The 20,283-nt window shown below is 39.2% G+C and overlaps 1 protein-coding gene across 3 annotated transcripts in view; it reads left to right on the forward strand.

Moving 5' to 3' along the window:
- LOC145666810 (glutathione hydrolase-like YwrD proenzyme) overlaps positions 1-20,283 on the forward strand; it is a 125,623-nt gene that overhangs the window by 321 nt on the left and 105,019 nt on the right. The window contains exon 1 of one of the 3 annotated variants that reach the window (XM_081734372.1): positions 1,379-1,486. The exons of 1 other annotated variant lie outside the window; for it this stretch is intronic. In XM_081734372.1, coding sequence (XP_081590498.1) covers positions 1,418-1,486 — 69 coding nt within the window. In that variant the 5' untranslated portion in view covers positions 1,379-1,417. Of the gene's footprint in view, positions 1-1,378; positions 1,487-18,285; positions 18,421-20,283 lie in introns of those variants that run through there. One more of the 3 variants, XM_081734373.1, reaches the window with a different exon arrangement.

Consider the following 20,283-nt stretch of genomic DNA (forward strand, 5'->3'; position numbering starts at 1 on the left):
GGCCTAGGCCACCCCGGTCCTGGGCTAGATCCGCCACTGGTGTGTTCAGAGCCGGATTCTTCTATTACTGCACCTACTTAACCCAGTTAAACATTTCACCGGAGAGAGAACACAACCGGATTCTTCGAAGTCTGGAATAAAATAGAGCAACTACTTTAATGGCGTCGTAAACAAGAATCGTAAATTCATCAAATTGATTATATTCAGTACTTTAATCTATTCTGATACGGTAACTTGTAAAAAGGTATGGAAGTACGTACACTATAATTATTAAAATATAGGACAGTTTGTCGCGCAAGCTTTAATTCATTTCAGTATATAAACTAAATTAATAAGTCTGCACTGTTTACAACCAATGTCATTCTTGCAGGAAATTAAAGACAATACATTTTTGCTTGTAGTTGTCACAGTTTGTTCAAACTAGATGCAGATTTCACTGAAATATACGCGAAACATTCACAGATGATATTAACATATTATGATATTAACATTCACAGATGATATTAAAAAAAAAAAAAAACACTTTTACGTTAAATTTTAATCTATACTAGGCCTACAGCTCGTTTACAATTCTTCTATTGGGCAAATCTAGGTTTAAATCACAAGAGTCATTCTTGCAGAGTACACAAGTTTTTACACAATCGAAAAATGATTTTTTTTTTTTTTTTTTGACTGAGATGTGGAGGAAAACTTCACTTAGGACGAGTAGAGCTTGGCGGCCATCTTGGATCCGCCATTTTGGATGGAAGCAGACATTGAAAATTAGAGGACTTTTCAGGATTCATTCTGCACATTTCTAGGAGCTAACCCTGCAAATTTCAGCTAATTATGAATTTGTTTCATGGGCTAATACAACTCATGGGAAATTCGCTGGCATAAAAAAAAAAAAAAAAAAAAAAAAATATTGTCGCGAGAGAATGATACTTTGGAGCTTTTTAAATGATTGTATGAATCTGATCAATAACACTGACGAAAAATTCCGACGCATTACTTATATATGTGATTGAAGTACATAATTGTTATCAGCTCTTGAAAAATTTACGTTAAAAGATTTGAATGACAAATGATACTACCTCCTTGAAGAAGGTACAAAGTTCTATGAGTTTTTTCTATATATTCCATATTTTCGTCTCAAGGTCAAACAAAAAAGGCTCAGAATAAAAGCAAACGAATAAGAAAAAATAAAAATGATTACTGAAACAGCAACAATGACGTATTCTAACGGGTAACAATCACGTTCTTCTGCAAGATAATGACAAAACATTAGATGTTAATGTTCCTTCAGAAAATTTGCGCTTGATGGCATTGATGTGCTAGGTCTTAGGAGATAAAACTCTTGTAATAAAAACTGACAATACGAGCGAGAGTTCGCATTCAAACAAAATACAGGATAGTGTGTGGACTATTTCCCTCCACAATGGCTTTTCAAGTGATTATAAGTGCTTTTTTCTTCATTTTAACTCTATTCTCTATTTCGTCCAATGGGGTAAGTACTCCCAAATAGAATAGAATTCTAATCACACGTTCTTCCAGAAAATTTTGTTCTGGGGGGAGGGGAACAGAACGTGAGGGAGCTACAGTAAGTACTAGTTATTAACAGGACGTGCGTTTAATAAGAAAAATGAAATCTTTCACTTTCGTGCTACGATTATGCTCTTTAGGTTAAGGGAGACGATTATTAAAGCGAGTGAATGATGACGAAAAAAATGGTGGAACGAGAAAGTGGAAGGAAACGGGAGTACCCCGAGAAAACCCACGGACATAATGTTGTTTATCACAAGCATGCTTAGCCAGGGATTGAACTAGGAACCCCACGCGCCTGAGCTAAGCACTCTACCACTAAGCCACCATGCCCTTCTCCCCCGTTGCACAAGAGTAGTATGTAATGTCAGATTATATTAGATTCGCGAGTAGTGACGATATTAAAGGAGGCTCTAGGGTGCAACGGTCCCGCTAAAAGTCTCACGTGCCCCAAAATTGATTTTGATTTATTCAGTTATCATTTGTTTTTCTTCTTCTTCTTCTTCTTCTTCTATTATTATTATTATTATTATTATTATTATTATTATTATTATTATTATTATTATTATTATTATTATTATTATTATTATTATATAATTCAGTAGTAGTATTTATGGGTAAGAGTAAAATTGTCACAGTATGTGTGACATCAGTTTATGGTACATAAGTGTATCTAGCCTGTTAAATTTTGGGGTTTAAAGTTTGTTTTGAAGGAGCTTGAAAGGGCAATACTCGTTACTTCAATTTTACAATTATAATGCATCCCATCTACATTTGATCCCATTCTGAAAATGTAAAGAGCACCAGTAAACGTAGCCTATCTGTCATTTGAAACGCAGAATGAACTTATATCATGTGTTGTGATGAAGCAATGAAGGAAGTTATTATTGCAGAATTAAATTCAATGCGAAATTCAGCGTTATAAAATTATGCAAGTTGTGATGTCATCAATGATAGTATGATAAACCAATAGAAGATGTAAAATTTGCAATAAATTTAGTCTCGATGGTGCAAGAGTAAAAGAGGACATATTTCAGTTCAAGCTATTTTCAAAGAAGCATATTCTTATATGGCTTATACACATTGTTACGCCCATCAGCTTAATCTAGGTATTATTATTTGAATGTTCAAGAAAGCAAAGAATTTTTTTAACTTTTTACAAAATATCCGAAATTATTTTCCCTCATAGGCGCCTTCAAGATATTGAAATATCACTTGATCTAAAACCTCCTAATATACCGGATTCTTCAACATTGCGTTGATCATTTCACAATCAAACTATAGCAGCCATGTTGTACTGTGTAATTCTTGAAGTTTTACGGGATGAAGAAAAGCATCATCATTTTATGACGGTATTGGTCTATATATACAACTGACAACTCTACTCAACATCCCAAATTTCTTTGTCTTTTGGAATCATGGACGGACTGAATGCATTTCTATTACTCTACAGCAGGTGCTCATGCATTCATTACCTCGGTGGAAAAAATACTACAGAGTGGTCCGAAAGTGAACGGACCCCTAATTGGTGTTTTCGGAGGGTTTTAGGTTTTACCCACATTTGTTTGGTAACATTGCTTGGCATTGTCTATTGTCTCAACTGGAAGAAAATAGTATCAAAGACACTGTTGTGATCAGTGGCGTAACTAAAGGCTTGGGGCCTCCCCGCAAAGAGCGTGGAGTGGGGCCCCTTCTGTACGTCCCAGTTCATGATTTGGGTGCCCCTGATGGCTTGAGGCTCCTCCGCAATACGGGGTCTGCGGGGCCCTTATTTACGCCCCTGGTTGTGATACAGCATTATGGAGCACCAGCGCACTTCACGATTCACGTGCGCAATTACTTGAATCAGACGTTTTCTGGCCGCTAGTTTGGAAGAAGTTGTGTATCTTCACCAGCTTCCTTTGCCTGGTGTCAAAGAAGTCCCGATCTGAAGACACCATACAATGCTCTCTGGTTTTTCATAAACCAACAAGTAAGAAACACTCGATATCACACAAGGCATGAATTACAAGTAGCTGTGGGACACGCCTTTACCCTCGTGACTCCGGAGTATCTCCGCAAAACATCTACGAGAACTTGGCGCAGAATTCAGCTGTGTTACGACATGGATGGTGATTATACCGATGTTTATAACTCTAAAGACTCGTAAGACTTCAAGGTAACTGTGTACAGACAAGGGGTTGATCCAGGGAGGGCAATAAAGAGAAAACAATCCCAGAGTTTGGAGCTCTTAAAAGTAGCTCTACGTAGCAGTATTACAACCCACCGCCCCCCCCCCAAAAGTTCGTCCTGGATCCGCCCTTGGTACAAACATTCTATCATAACTAACACTATACTGTTGAAACTAAAGGGGGGTTTACGCTCACTTCCGGAAGGCCCTGTACAGGATGTATGAATGGAAGAAGCATCCATACTTAGTTTTTTCAACAGAATAAGTAAGTTTGCTCAGAAAAATAACGTTGATATACCAGGCCAAGGGACTATGAGAAAATCCAAGTTTGCAAACAATGATCTTACCAATTTCATAGTTACTGATATCTCAACCTAACGTCGGTACATTTGAACGAAAGCAGTTTTAGAGTTGATATTCTTTGCTCTGTGTTAGATGCTATTATAAAGGAGCTTGATGAGTGCTTTAATGATGAAGGTAAAATTATTGTGCAGAGTGTGCACGCTTCCCATGCTAAATCATTCATCTTCCTAAGTAAAGAAACGGAAGTTCGAAGTGGGAGCTCCTCTGTGGTTAAGCGGTTAGCATACGCGCCTTTGGCGTGGGAGACACGGGTTCGATTCCCGGCATGAGCTCATGTGGTTCGGATTCCACATTAGTCAGTAGGTCCACGTCTCATATAGCCTCGCTGCTGAAAGGGACGTTAAACTCAAAATCAACTCAACTCAAGAAGTTCGAAATTAACGTGATGCAAAATTATGTTTAAAATGTGGAAATTTCATCTAACCTCAATAGTATTTCCAACGTTTATGTTTTGCTTCCCAAATCTATGTTTCCTCAAAGCAGAGCTTCATTTCAAATCGCGTTCAAATTACCGGTGTCTTCACGTGAATGCAAACAATCCCTTAGTGTTCAATCGTACCTGCGGAATAGATCAGGACAAGAGAGAACGTCTGCTTTGACCATTTTGCAAATCAAACAAGAAATAGCCGCTACTATATCTATGAATCACATAATTGATACATTTGCGATCAAAACAAGAAGACGACAAAATTCGTGTTATTTGAGAAAAAATAAAACTACCTAAAGATGTTGGAATAGCATCTGTAATGAAGCTTATATCGCGGTACGAAATAATGTCAGAATTGTATGTATTTACGAAATTGAGTGATACCGCTAACAAAATACGTAGTGCTACGGGCAAGTCATCATAATCATCACAGGTATTCTGTCATTATTAGCAGGTCACTTACTGCAACTGAGAAGCTTCCATGTTCCACGGTCTTCCGCTAAACTCTTCGTCTTCACTGACAATTTTTCTGTTTTCATATCGTCCATTACCTAATTGTAGTCTTTTTCGCGACTCCCCCTCTTTCCTGCCACCATACCCTCTAGAACGTCCCTTATTAGACCCTATACAGTTCCTTCTTAACCAATGTACCAACTAGTTTCTCTTCCTCTTCTTAATAATATCTAAAAATTGTTCTTTTCACCCCCACCATTTCTAACACCCTCTCATTCGATGTCTAAATAATTTGGTGTGTGTGGTATGTAAAATGATGCAATCCAGTATTTTGTAAAATTGAAACCTCTTCAGAAACTAGGAATGTTCCTGACGTGTTGAAGGTGGCTATATCTTATTGATTCAGGAGCACATAGAGGTGGATCTAGGCCGGGGAGAGGGGGCCTAGGCCCCCAGTTTTCAGAGCGACAAAAATAATTGAAGATATTATTTATATATTTTTGAAAGTTTATAGTAAATTCATGAGATACCTATCATAGTCTGGGTTCTGGCTGCTCCCTTAGTGTTTACCTCCTAGATCCGCCTCTGCGTGTCTCTTAAGGTTTGTGGCAGTCCCGTAAATTTACATTTTATTCCGATTTACAGTCGTGACAAACTTTTCATTCCGTTTTTGTGTGCCCTATTCTAATTGTCTTATACTAACATATTATTATTGGTATTACATACTTTTACATTAACAACTTCATACAGATGTTATCAATTTAATGAAAACACCTGGAGTTCGAAACACATCAGATATCTGTGTTGCCAACGGTCAAACGGTGATCCAAGTACCGGGCTGTAGGTGATGACGTGTTAGAGAAAACTCCGTACTACGTAAAGTGCAGTAGAACGACAGTGTGTAGTGAATTGAGCAGATATTGATAGTGTAAAATCTTCAACCTCTCTGATTTCCACACTGTTGACACTCAGTTATGTGCTGCAAGTGTTACGAAAGTAGCAAGTATGTTGGGTCTGACGCAAGGGACAATGTCCACGGCGATGACGGGCTAATAAACAATGTTTTCTTGTTTCCTTTGATTTTCTTTACCACCATTACACAATAGTTATCGTATTTCTGTTTTTAAAAAGAAATATTGCTTTTGGATAGAATATTCATATGCGTTGACTTCAATTATAGATGTTAGCAATGAGCCGTATACATTTTGTAAGAAAAAGTATTCATGACTATAAAATAAAATAACTCATTCTTTAAGCAGTGCCGTGATGTGGAGAGGGCGAGGGGGCGACGGATCCAAGCGCCGATGTAAGGAGGCGCAAAATTCCGGAGGAAAGAAAAAAAAGAGAGAAAAAATGTTACTTATGTTAGGAAAATGCATGTGGACATATATAAAATGGAAGGGAAAAAGTAATAAAAAAAAGTGCTCAAAATCAAGTGAAAGCAGGGTTTATTTTTGAAAATTTTCTTACGCTTCGCAACTGGTCTGTCGATCTCACTCATAAGTAGAGGGGCACCGTCGTATATTTTCGCCGAGGACGCTGATTTTCCACTGCACGGCACTGTCTTTAAGAAAAAATAAGGAAATTTTCGCGTCCCGACTTTAATTGAAAAAAGTTGGGACTAGGTCTAAAAAGAAAGGACTATCCTGACCAAATCGGGGCAACTGGTAGACATGTATGAACGGAGGAAACATTAGTAAGTCTTTTCCAAACAAACTTAAAATAACGTTACCAAGCCAAGAGTCTAAGAGAAAGTCCAAGTTTGCAAACCATAACCTTACCAATTTCATAATTTCTGACAATATCTCAACCAAAACGTCGGAATATCTGAACGATAACAGTTTTAGGGTTGATATTCTTTACTCTGTGTTAGATGCTATTATAAAGGAGCTTGATGAGTGCTTTGGTGATGAAGGCAAAATTATTTTGCAGAGTGTGCAAGCTTCCCTTCCTAAATCATCCATCTTCCTAAATAAAGAAATAGAAGTTCAAACTGAACGTGAAATTATTTTTAAAATGTGGAAATTTCATCTAACCAGTGGCGTATTTAGGGGGGGGGGCTTCCGGGCTTAAGCCCCCCCCCGAAATCTTACTTACTATAGTAAAATATATGAAATATCTTCCACAATTTTCACATTTCCAGGCAAAGCCCCCCCCGAAAGTTAGCAAAGCCCTCCCCGAAACAAAATCGTAAATACGCCACTGCATCTAACCTCAATACTATTTCCAACGTTTATGTTTTGCTTCCCAAATCTATGTTTCCTCAAAGCAGAGCTCCATTTCAAAGCAAATCTCACGGCAAACCACATTGATGAAGTTCAACAATGCTGGAAAGAAAACCGTCAGCGACAGATCTCGCCGAGTATTAAAAATGTATTGTTACTTACAGCAGTCCTGCGACTATGGTGCAAGTGGTGGAGAACTCAAACTACACCTCCCACAGTCTATGTGCAACAATCACAGCCCGTCACGATTTACATGTATGGACCTAGGGGTTGAATTGCACGGGTGATAAGGGACCATAATACTTTAGCACGACGTCAATGATGCACAGAACATTCACATGAGTCGCTGATAACTAGAAATGTGTGATATGGTCGGATGAGTCAAGGTTAAACTTATTTCAAACCACGGGCAGTGTTTATATGTGGCGGAAGCTCAAAGCAACATATGACTCGCAGTGTCTCCACCCAACCATGAAGCATGGTACCATGGAACCATGCTACCTAGGAACTCTGTCATGCTGTGGGGCGGAGCTACTGGGAATGCCGGAGGCAATAGATCTCGTGGCGTTCGCGGATGACTTGCTCGTATTCACGGGTGGGGACTCCCGCAGAGAAATAGAGGCAAAGGGGAATGCTATTTTAGCAAGACTCGATGCCTGGTGTAACAGGAATAAGTTGACTGTTTCAGTCAACAAGACGGTCTATATGCTGTTTGGGGAAAGGCTCCTCCGGGACCCAATCCTTAAACTCGGCAGGCAGACCATCAAGAGGGTTAGGTATACAAAATACCTCGGAGTGATTCTAGATGAATCACTCAATATGCAGAAGCATATTGAGTATTCCTGCAACCGAGCAAGTAACATAGCACAGAGGATCCTCTCTCTAGGAGGAAGGAAGTTCCAACTCCAACCCGGCCACGTCAAAGTGTACAATGACAGCTTGTGGACCTCAGTGCTGGCATACTGTGCTAGCACGTGGGCACATCGGCTTGTCGTGCGCGATGACAATATCCGAAAGGTGAGCAGAGTGCAACGCTCGATCCTTATGCGGTTGAGTGGAGCATATAGGACGACCCCTGGAAACGAACTCTGTGCAATTCTGGGAATAGTCCCTGTGCATCAGAGGATACTCGAACGAGCTGCTAACTACTGGATTAGGAAAAATCTTCCCGAGAAGACAGTGGATATACTCGGCCGTCTGTACCTAACAAAGGCAGAGACTAAAGCCCGGGGTAGTGAGCAGATGGCAGGCGGAATGGGATGATTCCGAAAAGGGAAGGAGAACCCATGACGTGCTCCCGGATGTGGCTGAAAGGCTGCAAATGGGATACATGCGCCCAGGGAAAGGCCTTGTACACTTTATGGTCCGTACAATGCCAAGCTTCATTTATTGGGCTTGGCTAGAGCGTCACAGTGTGATTGTGGGGTTGCCCTCGGTACCCCAGAACATACTATCATGGAGTGCGCGCTTGTTCAGCAGGTTCAACCAGCTGAGCGAGCAAGGTTGCTGCATATACCGCTGAGGGACGCTCTGCGTTCTGAAGCGTTATGCGGCGACCTGGGTAGGCTCACCACCGCAGTGTCTAACCTTTACAAGGAAAGATACTGCGAGCTTCTGCGACAGAGGCGTGGAGTTCTCCAACAGGAACACAATGGAATTGAACGTCTGCAGCAGGAGTTAATCCTTGTAAATAGTATAAATACCGAGTACCAACAAATTCCAACTCGGAGGGATCCGGATGACGGGCTCCTACGCACAGCAGGCAATTGACAAGGAATGCATGCATTCCGCTGAGGAAAGGACTCCCCGAGTCTTCTTCCTCCCCCAACCCTGCCAGGGGCGAGGGATTCCTATGGGACTCCCGCTGACTCCCAAATGGGAAACTAACGCGTCCTATTGGATCTGGTAGAGTACGTGGTACCTCAACACGGTAAAAAGTGAGGTAGTCCTCTGGAGGGCCCTACCGGGGGAGAGCAGTGGCCACGGCCCTTCTCCCAAACGGCGACCTACACGTGCTGTTGGGTTGGGAAGAGATACTGAGTATATCAGCGTGTACGTGGTACCTCAACACGTAAAAGAGAGGTAGTCCCGTATTGCTTGGACGATCCTACCGGGAGGGGAGAGTCGGATTCCTGCCTGTCAGGAGGACCAAACGGAAACGGGAAAGGTCCAATCCAAGATATCTGGGCAACGGTACTAATTCCGCGAAAGGGAGCTAACCCTGCAGGAAATGGGCCGGTTCCAAACTCAAATAGTGACTTAACACGTACCATTGGATCCGGGAAGAGATGCACAGCATCTCGACGTGTGTGTGCTACTTCTACACACGGCGGTTGCCAGTTGAAAGATATAGGTAGGTAGGGCCGGGACACTAGCCCCTTCGGGCATTGCCTGGGGTTCCCGGATTGGGTTGGACTCTGCCGGGTTGTGGTCATACCGTGGGATTCTGTAGCATATGGGAACCAATCCCAGGAACCTGGGTAACGGTGAACATGTGCGGGAGGTGAGCTCGCCTTATAACGCTCGGGCACCATGCCTGCAGAGTATGGTAGGGCCTGACTCGCTAGCAGGACCACCTCCACCAGTAGGTCAACTGGTAGGCACTTAGGACTTCGGTCTGGCCGCGCAGTGGGCGTATCCCACTCCCTCAGAGAATGGGGGTTACACACTTAGGTGTCAAGATTAAGGGACAAATCTTGGCGGTGCCTTGTGCACGAGAACGTATGTTCAAGCACGAGCAACCACGAGCGGGGTGCATTACATTCTCGCGGAACCCGTCCATCAAATAGACCGAACGGTCGCGGGCATGTTCTCCATGCATGCAATTAAGCGTGGATTAGTAGACCACTAGCATCAATGTGTCATGCTGTGGATCGAAATATCTTGGTTTTCAGTGGTTCCAATTCAGACGGATACTGTGAACGCCACTGTCCGTGACTATATCTCTATTTTAGGGGCCCATTTGCACCCTATGGTCCAGATGTTGTTTCGAAGCAATGACACCATAGTTTAAGATTCACACAGCTGAAGCTGTTGCGGCGTGGTTTGAGGAGCCTCGGGCGAAGTTAACTTCTCCCATTCCTCGAACAATCTCCAGACTTGAACTTTTTCAGATGTTTTCATTAAATTAACAAGTATGTATATGTAATATTAAATTAACAGAGAATGTCAAGTCATGCTGTTCATTTTAAATTTATGGAACTAAGATGCGTTATACTTTCCTAAATATCGGAATTGATACATCCAAACAGGAATGAAATAAAAATGACTTTTGTGCTGGTTAGGTAGCTTCTACTGAAAGAAAGAGCGGAAGTACACTGAGAAAAATCCGTTTTCCGGACAGCAGTATATTGTACAAATATATGGAATTCTTTTATTTACTTCAGAAATCAGTATCGAGCATACGTTATCCATATGCTACATACGAACTGATCTTTTTCCCGTTTAGGTGTTCCATCATACCGTTGCAGGATGTCTGACATCTAAAAGTCTTCTGTATGTTACGGACATATACGTATGTTACATACGTCACCTGTATGTTACATACGTCCAGTTGATGAGATCCTGACCACCTATATATAGTTCTTTCGTTCTTACGGAAAGTACGTTTATTCGGAACACTTATACAGAAAGTATGTTTAAAATATACTTTTACAGCTATACGTTTGCTGTACGTTAAGTTCAAAAACTATAGAATTTACACATGTAACCAACGTTGTTACGTACGCCACATACGTAATTTTTCTCAGTGTAAGACTTGCAACAAAGTATCCCGGTTTGGAATATTAGAAATATATAGGGTTGCACGCTATACGAGACTGAAAATTGTTTGCGAGACGCGAGACGAGACTAAACCATGCAAGACGAGACGCTAGACGAGACTCAGTTAAGTCTCGCACGAGAAGTCTCGCGAGACTTCTCGCAGTCTCGCAACATTTATGGATTACATTTAATTGTATATTTAGTGATTTTACATTTATTGAGTTTTCTAAGTTGAGCGTTAATGCCTCGAGGAACAAAAAAGTGATTGGGGCAATAGACATTTTATGAGATTTATTATTATTCAAGGTTGATTTTCAGAATTAAATCCTTCTTTAGTTTCTAAACATCATTAAAAAAGAAAAACTTTGTAAATTGGAAATTTATTACAGCATCGATTTAGGACTTTATTTTGCGACACACGCGGGCGCGCACGAATACATGAACTTCTGTTTTTGTCTGAAAAGCGAATAAGACTCCCGCTTCGAAATGCGATATTTCTGTTGTTTCTGTCTTTTTCACATTACTACTAGCGAATAATGTTGGGGGATGGCGGGGAAATCCTCTCTCGTCAAAGTTTATCCCCGGCCCGGCTCGCAGAAATAACATGATATTTTTACATGGAATAAGTATTTTCTCTCCATATATTTATCAAAAACATCCCCCTCTAGTTCGGAAGTTTAATTCAAACACTGGTTGGTAGGGTGGCCCTATAGGTTTGGTGGGAGATGGTAGGAATTGCCCTATATCTGTCAGTAATTTTATTTTTTAGATCTGGCAACACTATATAAGTTGAAAGCGAAAGTTGACAAAATGCGAATTCTGGCAACACTGCAGTTAGTTCAACTGTATAATCTGGAAATTGATCCAGAAAGCTTTTTTCGTATCAAGTATAGTTTGCTGGATATTTGGATTCTCGCAATTGTTAACATATTGCGTTATCCACAAGTCCGTTGACACAAGTAATGTTATTCCTTGGTGGTTGGTGTAAAGGGAGATAGGCGACAATAGATGACAGCACTGTTCTCCTACACAAGTAACGTATTTTTATATTTTCTCTGCTGCTTCCACAAATTTAATGCTAGAGAGTTTAAACTTTCTGAAAAGAAAGTTCAAACCTATTCTAAGGGAACAATCCGTGTCAATTTTTTGATATTGTGACGTTAGAGCATTCCTCAGACTAGAAGCAGGCAAAGAGAAGGTTGAAATCCGGTTAAATAAAGCCGAAGCAATTTACATATAGATATAGTAAAAGGATCCGGGTTTCGTTCAATGAGTTCAGAAAAACATATACGGAAACGTTATATTCTTTATATCCTAATTACATTGGTGACATTTTTTCGGGGTAAAAATGTGCCCGCATGGCATACTGGAAAACATTGCTGGAAATCTCTAACCTGGAAAACAATGTTGGATCCAGTAACAATTTATGCTGGTTTTGCTGTAAATGATGCTATTAATTTGACAAAAATGAATGATCCAGCAATCAAATTCCAGCACAACTTTTCTTTTAATTTGGAGCGGAGGGGACACAAGTTCGGATACCATGTTGAACTCTAGGTTCCGTCTCCTTAGGATGTTATGAACATTCATCCCATGGAAAGCAATGGCAAACCACCATGGATTCACCTTGCCAAGGGACTTTTAGGTCAAATACCTCCCTTCGGACAGAATATCACATCATCATTCATTAACAGCCATAGAATAACACATTGCAAAATTTTGACCCAGAATATATGCGAGACTGCGAGACCATGCGAGAAAGTCTCGCGCGAGACGCGAGATCAGACTCAAAATTTTATGCGAGACGCGAGACGAGACTTCACATTTGCGAGACGAGACCAACATTTGAGGCTGCGAGACGAGATGATACTTTTGCATTTCTCGTCTAGTCTCGTCACGCGTGCATCTCTAGAAATATAGTAACTCTACCCAAAATTCTCAATGTATCAATGCATATTCTGTGTCTGGTTTGAGCTCCGTGGCTAAGCGGTTAGCGTACGCGCCTTTGATGTGGGAGTCCTGGGTTCGACTTTTGACTGGAGCTCATGTGGTTCGGATTCCAGCTTAGTCAGTAGGTCTCGACTCATATAGACTCGCTGCTGAAAAGGACATTAAACTTAAAATCAACTCGGCTCTGTGCCTCGTTTATAGTTTCTGGCTCGAGCCGCAGCTGCAATCAGATAGTGATTAGAGCTGTCCGCGCAGTGTTTCCTCAGAGGAACTAAATGTTGTCAAATGATCGGTAATTGAACCCGGAACTATTTGTGAAGTTCCTCTTGGTTAAACGGTTGGCGTACGCGCCTTTGAAATTTCTTGGCTTTGATTCAAAGTAGGAATTCGTATGGTCTCGATCCCACGATAAAACTATACATCAACGTCTCATATGGACTTGTTCTGAAAAGGAACACTAAACTTAAACCAAACAAAGACATGACAAATTGGAACTATGTAGACCATGGTAGAATCTTAACAAGTAACGAGGTCAGCTTATTTTTTTCGATAGAGCAGAGATTTTTTGAGGGTGGACAGCTATTTTTGTATACCGAAAAGGATAGTCTTGTGCTGCTTGCTTTATATTACAATACGTGTCTGAGGGTCAGTCGGGAGAAAAGGTAGTTAGCGGAAGGCGCCCAAACAGGAATGTCATTCCCCTTCTCCTTGCAGCGTGATGATTGGTCCTGCCATTACAAGATACTGAAGCAATGTCATATAAAACAATACGAAAATCTCATTTATTCACGTACATACAAAGCTATTAACATTGAAAAGAAAATATTTTATCTAAATGCTTTAAGTGGATTACGTAAAATGTGCAACGATAAAAAACTGAAGATCGTAATTGTAAGATAGCTTTTTACTATAAACCGATTGTCATCTAAGTGTAGTACTGCATATCAACTAGGTCAGGGATTATCTGCTTTGTCTTTTTGATAATAGACCTAATTGCCCTTACCAAAGACCTTCCTGTTAGACTTGTTATTTATCGCTAATGAATGATAATTTATAAATTGTAAACATTCAAAACTTAATAGATTGATTATAAAATAGCCATAACCTTGCAGCAGCGGCGTAAATAAGGGTCCCGCAGACCGCACATTGCGATGGGGCCCAAGACATCAGGGAAGCCCAAGCCATAAGGGGCCCAAATCGTGAAGTGGGACGTAGAGAAGGGATCCCACTACACGCTGTCTGCGGGGGAGCTCCCAAGGCTTTAGTTACGTCACTGCCTTGCAGAAATGTTTAACTACAAAGTATTCCACCAAACACATAGACGTGGAAAATAGAACCAAGTTCTCGTCCGTTAATCACTTTGTTCGGCCAGAAAAAGAATAGAAACCCAAAATATTGCAAGTTCTATTGAAATTCGAAAATCTGAATATAAAATTTACAACTTTAGAGCTTAGAGTAACTTGGCAGGCAAAATTTCTATCAAGGTGATATTTTATAGAACTTGTTTGCAGGACAAATTTGTTAATTTCATTTTTCAATTTTAGGATTTCAATAAAATTCAGCATTGTTTCAGAATACTTACTCAGAAGCATTCAATCCTGGAAATCTGAAACGGTAACGACTCAGTGTGAGCTGTGAGCCCATATGCAATTTTAACGTACTACAAACAAGGGCGCCGATTTCTCTGTAGCTTTGGAGGGGAGGTGGCATTCATAAAAATGCATAAAACAATACATATAACAAAAGAAAATACATATAAAAATACATATTCATAAAAATACAGGGGGCCCACGTGAACTTTGGGGGGCCCGGGCCTCCAGGGTCGGCGCCCTTGACTACAGACCCCCAGGGTCCTGCACTTTTGCCAAATATCAAGTTTCCATGTATACAGGAAGTACCTATAGGCTTTGAATCAAGTCACGTTACTATATGTAATTTTGACTTTGTCCCCAAATTTTCCTCCTTTGAGGAGAAATTTCCAGTTTTTGGAGTATTTCCTTTATTTGCATCACAAATCCGACATCTATGCCAAATTTAAAGTTTAAATCTCTACAAGAAGTACACTCCACTCTTTGAATCTTTCTCATAAATAACGTAACAATATGTAATTTTCAACATGCCACCTAATTTTCCCCCTTACACTGCGACAAAAGACTCAAAATTTGAAGCTGCATTGATTCAAAACAAAGTCAAGATCATTTTACAATTAAAAAGATTGGGATTGATTTTCCTCATTTCCTGAGGAATTGTTATCAAAAGAGAGTAGGGCAAGATGTGGCTGTGTTTAAGCTCATTTTCGATAACTGGAACAAACTTTCACAAAGTTATAATCCTGCCCCTAGTGTTGTTGTTATGCCGTACTGCAAAATAATGTTTCAAAAACTGCCTGTTTGCAGAAATGTAGTCGTCGTTGAAGACATCTCTGAACTTCGTACTTTGTTAGCCCACGAAATAGTATCTGTGAATAATTTCCTAGATCGCAACTTAAGGAATTACTCTGCATTGAATAAAGTTCTTTTTATCACATAGATGATCTTCAATGAAAAATAATTTTCACATGACTTCCTAAAAATCTATAATATACATGAAAAATTTTGATTTCGTTACCTAATTGTTCCCAGTTTTTTTTTTTTTTTTCTGGTTTTCTCAAGTTTGTATCCCACTTCCATGTCTGTAAAGTAATACTAAACTTAGTAATTAAATGAGCGCGTTATGAGCGTACTGACATGCCATGAAAATGCAGTAGAATCTCAGCCGTTGGAACACACCCAAATCATGTGCTCCTCGAACCTAGTATATGTAAGTGCAATAGTGTAAATAGGGTTTTCTGTGCGTAAAAAAAAAAAAAAAAAAAAAAAAAAACCTATTATTATTTAGATGAAGAGTGATGGGCCTTGTGGAGATTACAAGTAGAACGAATGATAGAGGTTTGTGTTTTCTGGGTTAATCTCGGTTTTGTCAATGGTAACTAGTGTTTTTTGTTAATTTAAACATAATGTTACATTATTCACATAAGGAACATATTAAAATTATTATAAGGTAAACTCCCAATAGGGCGTAAACATTGCATACAAATATAAACACATACGAGACTCCTTCCCCTCAATGTTTGTGTACAAAATCATATTTCCAAGAAATGTCTACTTCTGTGAAACCATGTAATCAAAAGGTATTTAAAACTAAAGTTTAGGAGTTAATGAGAAGTTTAGGTTGATATATTTCATTAACCATAGTGTTTCTTGGTAATGTTTTAATGAAAAGTCTTAATCGGGGTATGTTTCAGTATGTTTACTTAATAGGTGGCGTGTTACTGTTATTGGTTGGTCACGAATGATATATATTTTAGCACCGTAAAAATTCATTTTCGTCGATTTTCTCGAAAACTACACATGAGTTAAGGTTGCCAACTCTAAAAATTAAAATTATCGACACCCTCTCACGATTGAATCCTCAATTCAGGCCTTTATATATATACATAATTTATAGCATTATATAGATAAAATATATTTAAATACCCTAATGAATATAACAAGTATACAGCAAAGGAAACAAGAAACTATACTCATTCTTAGAAAATGTTGTTATATCTCCACTAACCTTAATGTACGCTTTACATCTTTTTCAAAATTCTCAATACTGATTAATAATAATGTGAATCCTAAAAAATATACTTTAGCCTGACGGAAAGTTAGATATCAGAAATGAAAGTTAATGTCCCTTGGATATCCTACTATTAAAATTTTAAATTTTAGTTAATAGTAACAAATAAAAAAATAAAATACTGGCCATATACAGATGGTGATCAGAATAATGGAAACACCTGTAGTTGGCAACACGTCAGATGTATTGGTTAGCAGTGGTGTCAATGAAATGTAGCCAATCAGACGATGACGGAAACGAGAGTAGCCAATCAGACGTGCCGATGCTCGGTTGTTTTTTGACTTCATTATTTAATAGAATGAAGATATATATGGGCAGATCCTCAAGATCCTTGGTTTTACCACTGTTTGCTAATACTATTGTAGAAATTTGTAATTTGTTAACAAGTTTGCCAGATTCCTCGTCACCGGTGTAGCGGCCAGTGCTTGCCTTTAATGTATGATTCCGGGTTCGATTCACGATGGGGAGGCATCAAACGCACTACAGCAGTTCAGATCCCACTTTAAACTATACACTTTGTCCTATATAGCCTCTCGTTGCTAATAAAGAACGTAAATGCAGTTATTATATATATATATATATATATATATATATATATATATATATATATATATATATATATATATATATATATATATATATATATATATATATATCCCGCCTATTCTAAAGAAATAGTGCTTCAACCCGCTTGACGAAATTCTGTTTACGCCACTGTATGCGCCAACTGTTAATTTCAGATACGAAGATTTAAGAAACACATAAGGATCAATACTACTCGTATCTGAATCTAAACTGAAATTTCACTCGTATCCGCGATATATGAACCAATGACAATCTCAGTTATTAGGCCTATATAGGAAAGTGCATAGAACATGCTGACACATACATACATACACACACACACACACACACACACACACACACACAAAATAGTAAAATTGAATATTTTGGCTGACGTATATGTGAATAACGTTCGAGACGGTGGAATAGCCAGGACTTTTACAATCAGAGCTTCAGCATATAGCGCAAGAGAGTTGAGTTTTATTCCTAGGTGAAGCTCATATAGTTGGGATGCCACATACTAGGTAAATCCTCATCTTATAGAGCAGTGATCGCCAAACCGTCGATCGCGAGCTACAGTTGCTCGCGGGGACATTTTCGGTAGATCACGTTAACGCTCCGGTTGGCAATAAACAAAGTAATAAACAAATGTAAGACTTTTTTTTTTTTTTAAGTTGGTAGTTCTTTTGTTGGTAACTCACAATAGTATTTATAAACGGTACGTAAGTTTGGCGACCACTGTTATAGAGCATCAATGCTGAAACGAAATGTTAAAGAAACAAAAATCTGAACGTTCTGTGTCAATTGTGTAAGACCCTCTTTTACGGGTAAGGACGCCCATCCGTATGACACAAGTGCCACAGTGTATCAGTGAACAGTACCGGTACTAAGGCAATGAAAGCCATTCAAGGTACGAGCTCGAAGCGAACATGTCAGCAGGTATCGTCTATTTATAGACATTCAATCTAGTTATACTGTGTAATATTAAAGGGAAAAAGAACACATACACACATTTATATTTTGTCGTACTGTAGCAATAGGAAACAAAAAATAAATTGTTGTGATCATCTGAAGACGTCTCCTACCATTTTTTTTTTCATTCTGTCTTAGCAGTGTACCACACACGTGGTCCCTTGTGCGATTGCGCAGTTTCATGACTCGTTATAGCGCCCATATGGTTAATGTATTGATCCAGAAGAAGTGTCCGTTTCATCTATGTATATAGTTTCGAACGAGTACCTGAAATCATAGTGAAAATTGTTGAAGATTTAACAAAATAATCGTATCAATGTCTTTCGCGCATGTTGAATGCAGTTCATTAGTTGGTGAGTTCGACGAGCTGTTCATTTCGATAAAAATGATGTGTGTGTGTAACTTCTAAATCAATAATTTGAACTTGGTCGATGCATGACGTAGAAGCATGGTTTTACGATCTGAGGAAAGAAGAGGGGGGGAGGGGACGGAATACACATAATGAGAGTAAGTGTTGCCAGTGGTGTGTACAGTCATGAATTTACAAATAGTATGTATGCTATTTGTATCAATGTTCTCGTTTCCCTGTCAAGATTGTCTTTTATCAATGTTAAGCTTACCTGCCAGCTCCTTCTCTTACTAGGGAAGGCACACTGAGAAAAAAAAATGTAGGTGGCATACTTAAAAACGTAGGTTACATTCGTAATTCCTGTAGTTTCTGGACTTAACGTACAACCGTATATAACATCCTGCAGCAAACGTATAGCTGAAAAAGTATGTATTATACGTACTGTCTGCACAAGTGCAATGACGTCATTCGTGTGACGTTATCTGCAGTAACAAGTATATACGGAGGTAATATCTAGCTTTGTGACGTCAGGGTCGTATGTAGCATGTGGGTTAATAATGACGACATACACTGACTATCAGGACGGAGCATGATTTCAAGAAGTATGCAATATACGTTCTGTACGTATGTTTCTTGCGTTCAACCCCGAGACAGCATCTATATTGTACTTGTGCCCCATACGTACGACTAGATACAGTATACGTATTGTACGTATGTATTATACAGATTTTCCTTATGTCGCACACAGCTTGTCCAGATACAGCATACAGAATATCCGTATGCACCATACAGAGTGCATATATGTAGCTTACAGACTGTCTGCATGCAGCATATAGATTATACGTATGTCGCGTACAGGTTGGCCATATGTAATGTATAGATTGGATGTATATAGCTAATAGGTTGTCCATATGAAATATACAGATTTTACCTGTATCGAATACGTATTGCCTTCTTGTAATGTATGGATCGGACATATGCAGGATCTAGAGTGTACGTATAGTGCACCATTATTAAAGTGCTGCAACATACTGCAAAGTGCATGATACATTCTTACTGTAATGTTGTCAAATATTGTTTTACTCTGTATGAAAACAAAAATAGCTTAAAATATGGTTGATCTCCTTTGTGCCAATAATAATAAAATTAACAATACTACACTTTTCAAATCTTAGTTTGGAGCAGTGAAACTGTCCAAAGAAATGTATTTACCTGCAGGGTGTCCTATAAGTTTGGGCTTCCTGCTAATTCGTTGGAAAGCTACTGCAAAGTCAAGTGTTGAAAAGTGACACAAGCGTTAATTTTAAAATTATGGGCACAAAGCAGGGGCGGATCCAGGACGGACTTCTGGGGGGGGGCGGTCGGCGGTAATACTGCTACTTTTAAGAGCTCCAAACTTGTTATGGAGGGGTTTATTTATATATAAAATAAGAAAGTTTCCTCTTGTGGGGGGGCGATCGCCCCGATCGCCCCCCTCTGGATCCGCCCCTGGCACAAAGGAGGTTAACCATATATTAAACTATTTTCGTTTCCATACAGAGTAAATCAATATGTGATATATTACTGTAAGAATTTATCATATGGTTTGCAGTTAGTTAGTTGCAGCACCTCAATAATAATGCAAAATGCACAGCCTTATACAATCCTATATTCAAACTCAAACAAGATTTACGTACAATCATTTATTAAGCTGTTATCATCCATTGCTTGTACGATATAAAGATTATTTTACCTCATTCTTTTCCTTAATAGTATCTTCTACTAAAGTGCAGTTGTTACCACAAGAGGCCTGAATAGAATTTTCCAGAAATAACTTCTCTGTACATTTTAATTAACAGTTTTTTTTTTTTTTTTTTTTTTAAATGTC

This window comes from Thermobia domestica, chromosome 12, assembly GCF_964235325.1.
Source record: "Thermobia domestica chromosome 12, izTheDome1.hap1.1, whole genome shotgun sequence".
Taxonomy (NCBI): domain Eukaryota; kingdom Metazoa; phylum Arthropoda; class Insecta; order Zygentoma; family Lepismatidae; genus Thermobia; species Thermobia domestica.